The following is a 15,199-nucleotide window of genomic DNA, read 5'->3' on the forward strand; positions in this document are numbered from 1 at the left end:
TTAAGAAAATACCGTACAGACTTGCTTGCATGCAATCTAATGGAGGCATTTTCCCAATTGAGATTTCTCTTACCGAATAATTCTAGCTTCTGTTGACCAAAAAAACCCCAAAAAACCAAAAAACAAAAAAAAAAACCACAACAATGAAAATACCGGAACATCTAGAAGAGGGTTTACAGGTTATAATCCATCATGGAAGAAAGCCAGGCACTCAGATCAGGAATCTAGAGGCAGGAACATACAACAAACAATTAGGAATACCAGTTTTGGATTGCTTCCCATAATTGACTCATCCTGCTTTCTAATATAACCCAGAACCACATGCTAAGAGGTAGCACCATCTACATTGGGCTAGGCCCTCCCTTATCAGTCATTAGTCAAGAAATGTGTCACCGATCAATCTCTTTGAAGACAGTTTCTTAATTCTCAGGTGACTCTAGCACAGTGGTTCCTAACCTTCCTAATGTTTCCACACTTTAAATACAATTTGTGGTGATCCCCACCGTGAAATTACTTTTGGTGCTACTTCATAACTGGGATTTTGCTATTGTTATGAATTGTATCTGATATGTGACCCCTGTGAAAGGGTCCTTTGACCCCCAGGTTGAGAACTACTGCACTCCTTTATGACAAGTTGACAAAAACTATCACAAAGATTCCCCAGCCCCACATAAAACAAGGTGTTGTGGCACATGCTTTTATTTCCATTATGGTAAGAGGACCAGAAGCTCAAGGTTACCTTTGGGAATGTAGCAGATTCAAGAACAGTGAGGAATACATGAAACACTCCAAAAAACATCAAAAGAAAGATTTCATATTGCTAACACCATTGAACATCTTTCTTTCTTTAACTGGTCTTTTATATCTTGGTGGGACAAGTGGGGTAAAGTTTCTCTTTCATTATATAGTCTGTAGCCACAAGTATCTTATATCTAGTAGGGAGTCAAAGATGAAGAACCCCCATCTGACATAGAAAAGAACATAATGGGGCTGGTGAGATGGCTCAGTGGGTAAGAGCACCTGACTGCTCTTCCGAAGGTCCGGAGTTCAAATCCCAGCAACCACATGGTGGCTCACAACCATCCATAACAAGATCTGATGCCCTCTTCTGGAGTGTCTGAAGATAACTACAGTGTACTTACATATAATAAATAAATAAATCTTTAAAAAAAAAAAAAAAAAGAAAAACATAATGTTCACATTTTTTTTTTTTTGAATTCAATATTGAGGTGATTAAAAACTGAAATGTGAGCTAGTTGTGGTAATATATGCTTTTTTACCCCAGCCCTTATATGCTAAGGCTGGAAGAGCAGCAGGGCTAAGATTGAACTCAAGGTCTTGTGTGTGATATTGTACCAGTGAGCTATATCTCCAGCCCATAACTTCCTCTCTCCTTGATTCTTTTCGTCTCTCTTCTTTGGCTTTCCTTTACAGTTCTTTGCTTCTGTTCTTTTTCTGTGCTCCATTCTAAGATGAGGTTCTTCTACTTTAGGTTCCCAAAATAATGTACTAGAAATACTGACACAATTTTATGCAAACTGGAGTGCAGTTTGGGGGAAAAAAAACAAGTAATTTGAAAACACATGCCCTATGGTGTGTAGTTGTACAGGCTCGGAAAGCTGTAACACATAGTTATAGAGAGACATATAAGCTTGCAGCACCATGTGCAAGTTTTAAAGTCACCTCAGTAGAATTTGTAGATTATAACTGCTACAATGAAATATGTCATCCAGCAGCTAGAATATATAGTATAGTTAACCACATAGTTATGTCTCAGAAGCATAATTTCATCTAATCATCTCTAGCCAGTTGTACATGTTGCATGGTGCTTGTGTGGGTAGAAATGGTTGAATTTTGTTTGTTTTAAAGAGGGATTAGGGAGGAACCACTTGGGAGGAAGAGGCAGGCAGATCTCTTGAATCCGAGGCCAGCCTGGTCTACAAAGTGAGTTGCAGGACAGCCAGGGCTACACAAAGAGAGACCCTTTCTCAAAAAATGAGGGGGGTTGCAGGGGAGATGGGATTGGGCAGGAGAGGGGAGGAAAAGAAATGGATAGTAGCTATTCCTCAGTTTGTTTTTATTTGGATGATAGAACTTACTGGAACAATTCCTGTGAGTGAGAAGCTACCTGTATGAATGTGTTTAAGAACAAAGCTTTTTCTATTTGGGAACAAATTGATCTGCCTTTTTGTTGTTGTGTTGTTCCTTTCAAAATGTTGTATAAACCCATAGAAAATTAACATTTTAATTTTAGTAATAAAGTAAGCAGGATACTTATGATTTTAGAATATAAACATCTCCAGATTGTAGGTTAAGACATAAGAATGAGAACTGGGGAGATGAGATAGCTTAGTTAATAGAGTGCCTGCTGTGTTCAAGCATGAACACCTAAGTTCTGATACCTAGCATCCAGAACATGGTAGCACTCACTCACCTTTTATTGTTCTGCTGAGGAGGTGACCAAAAGCAGATCATCCTGGAGGTTATTGGCCAGCCTGCCTAGTGAAATCGATGAACTTCAGGTTCAGTCAGAGACCCTGTATGAAAAAAATGAGGTGAAGAAGCTGATAACTATGATTGGATAAGGAGCTTGCTGCTAAGCCTGACTACCAGAGTTTTATTTCTTTAACCAATGTGTTTTTAGAACCTATTTCTAAAAGTTCCTACTTCTCTGACCTCCACATACACACATTCTTTTAAATATATAAACAATAATAAGTGTTTGTAAAAATTGGGAGAGGAAAACTTGGAGAATGACTGAGGAAGACACCTGATGTCAACTTATGGTTTCCATATATGTGAATGGACCTATAAACCTTCACTCCCCACTCCCCCTCCCCCCCCAAATACATAGAGCAGAAGCAGAAATAAGGAAGTGATTGTTTGAGGTAAACAACAATACATTCATAGTGTTTGGAAGGTGTGGACTGTTAGCAATAGAGGTTATAATTAGGTTACGGTTACATGGCTTTCAGGTTGGCACCATTAGTTGAAATGATATACAGTAATTATGTTTCCACATTTGTCTTTTCTAGAAAAAAAATTAAGACTTTTGGAGTAAAGCTATTCTTTGGACATAATTTGACCAAAAGGAGTTTGGCTAGATTATCCTAATTCATTGAGCTCTTGATCGCTGTTTCTGATAGTAAAAGACCAAGTTTTGTGATTGTAGTTGTTCGGTGACTTGGCAATCAGTCACTTTTTTTTTCCCCCTTTAAATCTTCTTTTGGAAACAATCTTCAAACAACTGCTTCTTGGCCCTAAAATTTCTCAGTGTTTCTATCATAGGGGAATGATTATATAATATCTTACTTTGTACCTAGTTCTCTTTCAGACCTGGGAGATTGTTAGCCAAACATCAATTCTGGGAAAACGTTAGGTAACATTACCTCAAAGCTACACTTGTGTAACATTATCCTTTGAATTTTAGTATATGTCTTTATATTTTCTACTAAGATATATTTGTACACACACACACACACACACACACACACACACACACACACACACACATTTTAGAAATAGTGGAATGTGACTCTGAGGAAGAGTAAGTTTATGTCTATTGCATTTCATCTCATTCTTTGCAGGAGTAGGGTTGGAACTGGTACATACAAGTCTGTTGCCATAAAACTTAGATGTAGTTCTATGTTTTAGACTTTTTTGTAGGAACTCTTTAATTTGTGAAACAGGTATGTGTAAGACAGATTGTCTCATACATTTTTTTTCCTTCAGTAGAGCTTTTGGTGTGGTTGAATTATGAGATGATTATAAGATAAATTTTAGTTTGGACTTTATAATATTTATCAAACTTCATATCTTGTGTGACTTGGCTTTTCTATTTAAATTTTATGACTTGAATCCCTAGAGAAAAATTTCTGGTTGCATTTACTTAAAATTGTGCTTGGCATTAGATGTAGGTTTCTGGAAACATTGTTGTGATGGTTTAAATGAGAATGACTCGACCCCCACAACTCCCTCCACAATTGAGTGCTTGGTCCTCAGCTAGGCTCTTTGGGAAGGATTAGGAGTTGTGGCCTTGGAGGAGGTGTGCCACTGGAGGAGGGTTGTGAGGTTTCCAAAGCCCCAAATTCCCAGGTATCTTTCTACCTCCTACTCATGGATAAGCATGTAATCTCTCAGCTATTGCCTCAGCACCATGCCTGCCTGCTTGCCACCATGTTTCCTTCAATGACAGTTATGAACTTACCCTCTGAAACTGCAAGCCACAAATACAGTCTTTCATCTATCTATAAGTTACCTTGGTCATGGTGCCTATATAGAAAAGCAGCTAAGACATGCTAAGAGTGGTAATGGAAATTCTCTTTCTGTTCCGTCCCTGTAATGTGTACCCTCAAATTACACTTATTAGAATAAATGTTCTGCAAGGGTCCATTCATAAATGGGATTTTAAAAATCCTTGAATCTTATGTTTTGGGTTTTTGTTTTTTTTTTTACTAGGAAATAATTGTTAGCTGTGTAATCATATCCTAATTCTCTGCATGAGGGGACTTCATGTGATGATTTCATTTATCTCAATTTGTACAATTGGTAAAACACTTAACACTACTTAGCACACCATAAGCATTTGATAAGATAGTAGGTTTTTTTCATTGTTGTTGTTTTTAAACATGTGTTTCCTAAAAAAATTTTTTGATTAATATAAGTAATAGTTCTATTCAGAAATTTATTTGTTGTTTATAACTTTATTACATAATGTTGTTTGTTTTGTTGTAGGTCTCCAATTGAGAAACATGGCACTGTTTTTCCTGCACTCTACCCACCTATTGCTGGACTTCTGTTGTAATAAGTTGGCAAACTCTGGCTGGAACTGGGCTGCAATAAAACATGCCAGTCATTAATGCTGACAAGAGCCTAACAAGTGCCAACTAAAGATGATTACGCATTTTGAATTCTAATGAACTGTTTTAACCTTCAGGAAGAATTCTAAAGACCTGTACATAGCACAACATGATCCGGATAATATATATACTGTTCATGTACATCCACAAACACACCTTGTACCAAATAATGCTTTCTTGTAGTAGAATAAGAATCGTGTAAATTCTTAAAGACTTTAGTGGGTTTTCTTTTCCCATTCATTGTTTTTTTATCAGTTCAAAAAGATTCCTGAAAGCATGTCAGGTGAAAACCAGTAAGGATGAAAAGTTTCCATATAATTTCCTTTAAACCATTGAGTCTTTCATTACATTCTTTCCATTTACTAATCTTTTATATTTTCTTTGTTTTGTCACTCTCCCCTTTCCTTTTATCTCTTATATCTGCCAGAAAGTTCTCAAATCATTTAGTTAAAATACTGAAATACTAGTAAATTACTTGAGTTTTCACGATGACTTCAGAGGAGGGGTCATCACTAGGTGCTTTGTCCTTTTTGTACTCTGATTCACCCATCTCTTGGATTGGATGTAGCAATAACATTTTCTGGCTGTTGAGAGCTCTTGATCCTAGTCATTATCTCCTGAGAACTTTAAAAACAAAATGTAAAGGCTGTTCTAAGTTCATCTTAGTGAGATTTATTCCAAATAATACAAAAATCCAAATTTGGTTTTATTTTTGCCCTTAAGTTGTCTAATATTAAGGTTGGATGAATATAGCATGCACAGCTACAGGCTTTCTACATCTGGGATTGCTATTTAAAATGCTATTTGTCCTATTACCCTTCTCCTTAGTCCATATTTGTTTCTTCTTACAGCAGATTTTCCTTACCTATTGTACAAAGAAATTGCGATGTATATTTTCATGTAATTTGATTTTGGAATTTTGTCACCTTATGTAGTGAGTTCTTCCAAAATATAATTTTTTTCCAATAATTGTCAAGTTGTTGGCTTTTATTGTATTAAATGAAGGTTATAGTACTGAATACCAGAGAAGTGCAGTTTAGAAAAAAATCTCAGGTTGATTCCTTATGCAAACAAACTTAATACTTGAAAATCTCATGGCCATGGCAGTATACTATTGGGTTCTGTCTACATTCTTTGAATCTGAAAGTATTATAGAGGAAAGTCCTTTGCTAACTGACATTCAGATTTTGTCACTGACATAGTGCACTTAGATTTGATTTTTGCTTGAGTGTAAGTATGTTTCCTAAGCAGTTTTATAAAACAACTTCAGTGATGGGTAAAATTAGTACATTAAATGTTGAAGATAGGCAGGCCTAAGCTCCTGTCTGGTTTTAGCTGAGAATGGGAAGTCGTGTTTGGTATATAAGAGCTAGAGAGCATAAAACAGTACTTGTTACTTGATGCTGTTTGAGTGTGAGAATAGGTGTGGCTCTGCCCTTGGGGTTTGGATAAATCTTTTGGCAGAAGAGGGAATGAAAGGATTCCTGTCCAAGTTAGACCTTTCAACTTATGTCTTTTTAAAGCAGAGGGAGAATGGATCAAGATGTGGCTGTGACACAGCAACATTTTAAAGTTTTCTTAGAAGCATTGTAAAGTCCTATAAGCATGAAAACCCGTAACTATGTAGCAACTGTGAACACTTCGGTTTTGTTGGAGCCCAATAAATCTTCAAGAACTTTTAGATACCTGTTTCCCACCCCAGACTAGAAGAGTTAACAACTACAGTGCTACTGTCTTCCTATAAGGGACATTCAGAAATTGTTCCCACAGTGGTTGCTTTCACAAATGTGGAGTTGGATTTTTGATCTATTGCTGTGATTCAAGCAGTCTGTTGAATTAAAATCCAGGGTGTGACTGCTAAACAAGTAGTAAATTACCTAGTAACTCAGGGACAACTATTTCTGAACTTATAAGTGGCACTGTAATATATTTATTTACCTTTGGATAACCTTGTGTTTCTTTGGGTTAGATCAAGGACTACTGGAAAGGTAGGAGTGGTTGCCTTTCTCCTGAAGCTCTTTCCCCTCATGGTGCCCTGACCATTCTCTACACATGAAACGAGCCTGAGCCTAAATGTTAGGGCTTGCTTTTCTGTCAGAGGTGTCATCTGTGCCTTTCCTAGTGTTCATCTGACAATGTGGATTTCAATGCCTCTGCATTTGACTTAAACTAATACTCAGGAGGCACTAAACCAAGTGGCATTTCTCCCAGTAATGCATCATCATTAGTGTTAGGCAATTATGTTTTAGAAAAGGTCCCATCACTACCCCAAAACCTTGCCACCTATGTCCACCCATCAGCTACTCCCACAGAATTTTTTAGATTATAGAATTGTTGGCTGTTAACTAATTTGCTCAAAGTTCTTGTAGAGGATTACAAATTTTAGTCTGTTTTTGTAATGGGATAATACTGATGGCTTTATGACCTCAGAGTTTAAAATTCACATGGAATTGATATTCTTGTCTTTAGAAGGTAATGCTTGAACATTTGATTTTTCTATTCTGTGATACCTGGGTGTCATACTGTCTAATGGCCTTTGGTCCCAATTGTGAAATTTTATATAAGCTCATTCATTCTCTACAAACCTGCCCCCTTTGGGTCTTGGTGCCTGTGTATCATTGTCTGGTCTCTAGTTGGTGGAATTGCCCTTTTTTGTACTGCCACTTCTCAACATTTTTGAAGTTTGACATAATGTTGCTTCATTCCAGTTTTTTTTTTTTTTTTTTTTAGTTCTGTAATTTGTTGACTGTATTTAACTATGTGAGCTTTTTTTTTTCTGTGATGTTTACTGTATTGTAAAGCACCTTAATCATGTGATGGGTGCTCTATAAATCAATAAATGATGACTTAGAGGCTGTATTATGAGCTATTTTGGTTTTAGGTTGCAGGTCTCAAGCAAGTTGTGGGATGCTTTGTATAGAAACAGCATATAATACCAAATGATACACACACACAAACTTTGATGGATCCATAAGCTTTATTTTAGGAAGGAATTTGAAAGCAAGAGTTAACTTGACTTCCAGTCTGATAAGATGCCCTTTAAATTTCCAGTGCATGGTCTAACGTCGTTTTATTGTTTTATCAAGAGTTTCTGTTCATGGTGACTTAGAGGTTTGAAGTGAACATTTGGCAGAACAATATTGGGGATCTGTCTTGCTTAAATTAGGCTAGTTCTGCCTTAGAGATCAGCAAATTTATGAGGAACCTAGACTCAGATGTGAACTGGATGAAACCACCTCCCCTCTAAACAAATTGCCATCTCTGCCAGGTGTGATTTGACTAACACTTTCTCTTAAAGATAATAGTATCTACTTGTCTTGAGTCCTCAGATAGTTTATATGTATTTAGTGGTAGAAACTGATAACTTAATGTATTGATAATTATGCTCATCTATAAGTTTCTAGTAGCTGTTTGGCCTCTTCCTTATAAACCGGAAGACTATGCAGCCAGATATCTTAGAGCTAAATTAGAAACAAGAAAATTTAACCCTGATAAATACATTTAGAATAAAATTGCTATAGAAGGAACTGGATGTTGCTCCTGAACTCTGTGTACATTAGGTAAATGGCAAGTAGTTTTGCTGCTTCAAATGCAAATGAATATATTGTTGACTCTAGTAGTACGTTCTTTGTGCTAGGCACTAGGCTCCCAAGGAATTTTTCTCCTTAGTCCTCAAGAAGATAAAGGAATAACTACCTCATTCAACTTAAACTTCATTTTTCTGGAAGCCTGCAGAACTTGCCAGAATTTAGTTTGCAGAGAAAATTACTTCCTGGGTATGGTATTTCTGGTTGTTTGGTTACAGATGTGCAGTCCAGCTGTCAAGATAGGGTTAGACTTGCTGAATTGGTACCTATACACTGACCATTAGTGACATGATCACAGACTTGAATCCTGTTCACATAAGGGAAATAAATCAAACAGCTTTCAATAGCCAGACACATGCACAGAAAGTCCCAGGCAAGAAAAAGGACTTCCTGCAGCAATATCCAATTGAGAATCTGAGTGAGGGTGTTATCCCAGTGTCAAAGGACTTGCTAGCACCACAAACACACAAAGGGCTGGGGAGATGACTCAGTTTGGTAAAGTTTTTACCGTGTAAGCATGAGGACCTGAGTTCAGATCTCCATCCAGCACAGCAATGCTTACCTAAAATTCCAGTGCTGGAGAGGCAAAGTCAGGAGGCATTTCTTGGTCTGTCAATCCATATATTTGAGCTCCAGTTTTAGTGAAAAACTATCAAAAAAATAAAGTGAGCTGGGTGTGTTGGGGTATACCACCTTTAATCCCAGCACTATGGAGGCAAGGGCAAGTTAATCTCTTGTGTTTGAGGCCAGCCTGGTCTACAGCAGGAATTCCAGGACAGCTGAGGCTACAGACCCTCTCCAAAAAAAGAAAAAAAGCGAACTACAAATGAGCAATATACTTTGACCCCTGGCCTCCACAAACATGCAACACTTTCACACATAACCTATAAAAGAAATACAGTACTTGAATGCTCACAAAATCTCATTCTTAACAATACTAGGAACCATGTTTTTATTAAGCAAGTTTCTTGATAGCAGATTTTGCTATCTGTGCATCATAAAGGATCTGGCCAAATTTTTAGGATAATCCAGGGCAATAGTATCTCAACTAGAAACAAGTTTGAGCCAGAGATGTGATGGATCCCTCTGATCCTAGCACTTGGGAAAGGAAAGCAGGAGGATCAGTCACTCTAGACCAGTCTACACTCCATGAGACCTGTCCAAAAAAGTGAAAACAAAGCAAAAAACCTGGCTCAGATTAAGTTTACTGGGTTTGCAAAGCAAGGCAAAGAGAAAACATGCTGCAAACAGATGTCAGCTATGACTGCACTTTCCAACCAGTTAAGTTGTTTTAATGTTAGGGGCTTGAGTGTTTTTAGGTGACTGACGAGTCTGTTTATGCTCAAAGCTGGTTTATCTAGCCACCTGAAGATCTCAAAAACTCATATTTGACACACCTATGACCCATCCTCAGCAAGACAGTGAAGCTTTGAGCTCAGGCACTTCTATTGAAACTAACAAATGTTGTTTCTTTAATCACATGTTGCTTATCCAGGGCCACTACTCTAAGCTCTGCCCTGTTACTTTCTTCACGACTGTAGTCTGCTACAATCGGAACATCAGTTTTTAGTACATAATAATTAATGTATTTCAGTGTCCTGCTCTTCCATTTTCTAAGTGTTTTTCAGCCAGGGTCATCCCCTTTTCAAAATTTTAACCATTGCCCTTACATTTTTGTGATCTGAACTCAATTCCTTCATTATTCCATTTCATTACCCACTAATGCTTTCATTTTGGCAGATCTTCCTGAAATCTTAGCTCTTCTCTAAGTCACTACTTACCTGTTGTTGATCCATTATTTCTATTCTCCTTTGATGACCTGAAGGCCTCAGGTGTGCTAATTACATGTTAGTTACCCCGGCCAAGAAAAACTATTTATGTCAAGTGTGGTGGCATTTGCCTTTAATCGCAGCACTCCAGGCAGAGGCACTAGGGTCTCTTATCAGTTTCAGGCCAGCCTGGTCTACATAGTTCCAGAACAGCCAGGGTTATGTATAGAAACCCTGTCTCAATTCCCCACTCTACCTACTCCACAGCCCCAAACAGGCATGCTATCTAGGAATGTTACCCCTCTATTTTGCTATTTTCAAATCAACTAATCATTCTCATTCACAAAAGGTTTAAGCTCCTGGTTTACAATCTGACTTCCTTTCCAGTTTCCTTCTTATTTCTACTCCATGGCCTTGTCAACCGTTATTAGCTCCTAGTGTTATTTGGTTTTGCCACTTCGACCTCAGGGATCTCACAATTTTGCTTACATAACATTGTATAGAGGTTTGCAGCTTTTGCGACCCCTATTTTTGTAACCAGTGTGTTTGCCTGGTTTGACAACCCAAGTCATAGTCTTGGCCATAAAATTCCCAAAGCCCTGGAGAAATGCTATCATTTAAGTTTTCTGACAGCGTCTCACGTGGTTACAAAGTAACTTAAAGATCCGCAGTCCCTGCCTCAGAATAGTCCATGTTTGCTCTACCCTGACGACCTGGAGTACGAGATAGCCCAGTCCGCACTTGACAAACCTTCAAAAACGAAGTAGGTAGGGCTCCGCTCTCCTGCCTAGAACATCTTCCCGCTCCACTTTCATTCACCTCTTGTCTGCTCCGGCTTCTCCCTTTGCCACGCCTCCATCCATTCTCGCGAGACTTGATGACTCCCTTCCGCCGGCATTTATCGCGAGGCTATAGGCAGGGCCGGGCCCGACATGGCGGAAGGTAGGCTTTCTGTGGGGTGGCACGGGAAGACGCGAAATAATAGGGATGCTACTGGCCGGGCACAGAAGCCTCTGGAAGGGTTGCCCGGCTGTGGTCGTACGGTGCATCACGTGTCTCGCGAGCCTTCCTATGTCGCGTTTCGGGGCTCCCCGGGTCGGGGTTCGCAGCGCCGTTCCTATGGCAACGCCCCTCCCGCAGTCTGTCTTCACTTCTCACCCCCTCCCCCTCCGCCCCAACCCCCTGGATCCCCGTAGGCTCAGAACGGGAAAGGGGTCCGGTGCTGGGAGCGAATGCACCCGCGGGACTCGACAAACTATAAAGGAGACTTCTGGTGTCAGCTATGCTGGAACGGGGAGGGAAGTGCCCCTCTCCTTAGGAAATCGAAACTGCTGTCATGGCAGGTCCTGCATCCGGAAGGGTGCATCTTGCCTGCGGAAGAGCTTAGGACTCTTCCTTCGGAAGAACCTGGACTGCAACTGGACGACGGGCTTCTTGGGCGTACGCTGTAATAGTCTTAAGCTTTTTGGCAGCCCTAGCAAATGAGGGCACGCCAAGATTCTCTAAGGTTTACGAAGGGGCAAGAAGAGATGTTTCCTCAGTAGGGAGTTGACCAAGGTCACACTGCTTGAAAGGTGTGCTAAAGGCAGGCTTCGGTTCCTTTACTTCCTGCTTTAGTCCTTAGTCTCTTTTTTTAGGGTACTTTATGACATTGCAGGTAAAGGCATCCGGTTTCTCAGGTGCAGCCTCCCTTAAGGAATAATGTTAGGATCTTTGCTTTACTGTACGAGTGGGAGTGAAAGCCCTGAGATGGTGAGTTACCTAGTAGTGATCAGACATTGATATTAGACCTGGCAGGTGTGCTTCTCCTGTGTACCCCATTGTTGGAGAAAAATACTTCTTCTTGTTGGACTTTATTGAGTGGCAGAAGATTACTTGATCTAGACCTGGCCTATTTTGTTTTTGTCTTTCGTTTGTATCTTTTGGTAAGTTTTGATTAAACTCTATTTCTTGATCTGAGATTTGGGTAATGTGACAGTTTGTGTAGTCTTCTCAGATTTGAATTAGGTTTAAGAGTAACACAAAGTAGGCCTGCCAGGTATGTTATTTGCTCTTTATAGCTAAGTGAACTGAGGCCAGAGTCATGGCTGGGACTGGATTCAGTTTTCGATTTTACTTTTTCTATCTGTTAAACACCTTGGAGGTGGAATCTCGGGTAAGCACTGTCCCAAAGAGGAGGAGAAAGCGAAGTGACTGAAAGTGCTGGGTGTGGTGATGTATGCATGCCTGCTTGTAGTTCCTTCATTCAGCACTTGGGAGGTCAGAAGCCGAAGGATCAGGAATTTAGGGTCCTTCACAGCCTACCTGGAGTGCATGAAACCCTGTTCAAAAATGAACTAGATGATTTTGAAAACCACAGAATGTTGTGTATCTGTTGCTCAGCAGTGAGGTTCGGGATGAAGGTTCAGGAGGGCATGATATGAGATCATGAGTAGTGTAGAGCTTTTAGGAAGGAATCTGAGTGTTGGGGAAATACATAACCAAGTTTCAGGTCGTGGAGGGGGTAGTTTTTCATTCCGTAGTTGTATTGAGAACCTAACGGTGTTTGTGCTCAGGTTCCAGTTGTGGGGAATTCATACAGGCCAAGGGTAATACACTGTTTGTTTACTTTAGGTTGCCTTGAGGTGATTAGAAACAGCTATCTAACCAGTGAACCATATACCTTAAGGACAAACCAAACATCCTTCCAGGATTAATCGGATGGAGGGATGAGGTGATCAGGAGATGGTAGTCTCTGACCTCAGTCTACCCTACCTACACTCCAGATTCCTATGTCCCAGTGAAGACTGTTGAAAATGATGTTGTAGAATTCAACTAGGAAAATTTGAGGAATTCAAAGAAAAACAAAATTACTAAAGATATTTTGTTTCGTATGCTGGCTTGTGTTTTTGTTTTGTTTGTTCTGCTGCTGCTTGTTAAAGCCAGCTGCTGTTCAGAGATGGTCATAAACAAAAGTAGCAGATTTTTGTGGAATTAAAATTGAAGATTATTTGTCAGCATACTCTGGAAACTTTCCTGGTAATTGGTTATTTGGTTCAGGTTTGGGCATTAGTACTCAGGAAAGGTAAGCAGGGCCTGAGAAACCATGTATTCAGTAAGTTATCTGCCTTGTATAGAAAACTTTCTTTTTCCTATGCCTGCTCACATGACTGAATACAGGTACTTAAGTCCACTCTAAAAGATTTTTTTCCTTCCTTTTAAATTTTTTTTGACACAGAGTCTCACTTTTAGCCCTAGTGGGCCTGGAACTTGCTGGGTAAATGGGACTGGCTTGGAACTCACAGAGACACTGCCTACCAATGTCTCCTGAATTTGAGATTAACAAAAGGGGTGTGCTACCATCCCACCCTTTAAAAGAGATTTCTCTTTCCATTTTGTACACTATTCTGTGCAATCTAATATGTGTTTTCTTCATGTTCCACTGAGCCATTCTAAGTTTTCCTGTGGCCTTTCTGTTTTCACTTTTCTCCTTCAGTTTACTCGTCCACAGCCTCTTTTCAGCATTTCACATTCTTTGTTTTTTTTTGTTTCTTTTCGAGACAGGGTTTCTCTGTATAGCTCTGGCTGTCCTGGAACTCACTTTGTAGACCAGGCTGGCCTCGAACTCAGAAATCCGCCTGCCTCTGCCTCCCAAGTGCTGGGATTAAAGGCATGCGCCACCATGCCCGGCAGCATTTCACATTCTTTAAAGCGAACCTGATCTGTGTAAAATATGGTGGCTCCCACACTTGGGAGATAAAAACAGTTCAAGGATGTCCTCAGCTACATGACAGGTTCAAGGCCAGCCAGGGATACATGAAACATTGTCTTAAAAAGAAGAAAAATCATGGCCAGGTCACTAGCTCAGTGGCTACAGGCTTGCTACCAAGCCTGACCACCTGCATTGGTCACAGAGAAGGTGGGAATTGACTCCACAGATTGTCACAATAGTGCCACTTCCAAGTGCTCAGCAGCCATGGTATAGTCCCCCTCCAAAGAAATGAGTAAATGTAACAAAAGCCTTAAACACAAACTCAGCTTTTACCTGTCTTATTCTTTCAAATATTCTTTCAAAGAATTTATATTTATTTTTCTCTTACATGTATGTATATTTTGTACACCGCATATATATGCCTGATGCCTGAGGAGGCCAGAAGAGGAAGTCAGATCCTCTGAGCTGTACTTAACAATTGGTTGTGAGCCACCCTGTGGTTGTTGAGAATTGAACCTAGGTCCTCTGGAAGAGCAACCAGTGTTCTTAATCACTGATGTCTCCAGCCCCACCTCTCCTCTTCTTAGAATCTCAATTGAGGGATTGCTTCCATCATATTGACTTGTAGGCAAGTCGGTTGTTCATTTTCTTGATTTGATTTGATTTTCTTGATTGATTTGGGAGGGGCCAGATCACTGTGAGTGGTGCCACCTCTGGGCAGGCAGTCATGGGTTGTATTAGAAAGCAGGCTGAAAAACCATGGGGTAAGCCAGTAAGTAGCTCCATGGCCTCTGTCTCAGTTCCTCCCTCTGGTGCCTGCTTTGACTTCCCTCATTAAGCATGGATGGGGAGGGGGGTATGGAAGCCAAATAAATGCATTGCTTCCCAAGTTGCTTTTGGTCGTTTCATCGCAGCAATAGAAAGCAAACCAAAACATCATTTAAACTGGTAGATTCAACTTTATTACTCTGAAAAACATCAGTTTACTGGGAGTGCCCTAACAAACACCTGGTACTTGGTTTTGGGATATTGTCTCTCTTTGTGACCCATTACTTGAAGTCATGATCTTCCCACCTGGCTTCCTTAAATTACTGTCTTAGTTGCTGTTCCATTGCTGTGAAGAGTCAGCATGACCAAAGCATTTCATTGTTGTGGGTTGAAATTGCTCATAGGTTCAGAGGCTTAGTTGGTTACCATCATGGGGAGAACGTGGTGGCATGCAAGCAAGTGTAGGACCAGGAGCTGAGAACACTACATGCTGATTCACAGGTGGGGACGGGGGGGGGGGGGGGG

General features: G+C 40.0%; 2 protein-coding genes across 4 annotated transcripts in view; both read left to right on the forward strand.

Annotated features, from left to right (window-relative positions):
• The window catches only part of Ube2g1 (ubiquitin conjugating enzyme E2 G1), a 75,568-nt gene extending 67,190 nt beyond the window's left edge, over positions 1 to 8,378 (forward strand). Inside the window, exon 6 of one of the 3 annotated variants that reach the window (XR_002381020.2) lies at positions 4,735 to 8,378. The gene's annotated coding sequence lies outside the window, so the exon portion shown is untranslated. The remainder of the gene's footprint in view (positions 1 to 4,734) is intronic. The other 2 variants (XR_003845143.1, XM_021212464.2) reach the window with 2 other exon arrangements.
• Positions 8,379 to 11,119: 2,741 nt separating this feature from the next.
• Positions 11,120 to 15,199, forward strand: part of Ankfy1 (ankyrin repeat and FYVE domain containing 1) — a 79,040-nt gene continuing 74,960 nt past the window's right edge. Inside the window, exon 1 of the mRNA XM_021211547.1 lies at positions 11,120 to 11,157. Coding sequence (XP_021067206.1) covers positions 11,148 to 11,157 — 10 coding nt within the window. The 5' untranslated portion in view covers positions 11,120 to 11,147. The remainder of the gene's footprint in view (positions 11,158 to 15,199) is intronic.

This window comes from Mus pahari, chromosome 14 (assembly GCF_900095145.1).
Source record: "Mus pahari chromosome 14, PAHARI_EIJ_v1.1, whole genome shotgun sequence".
Lineage (NCBI taxonomy): Eukaryota > Metazoa > Chordata > Mammalia > Rodentia > Muridae > Mus > Mus pahari.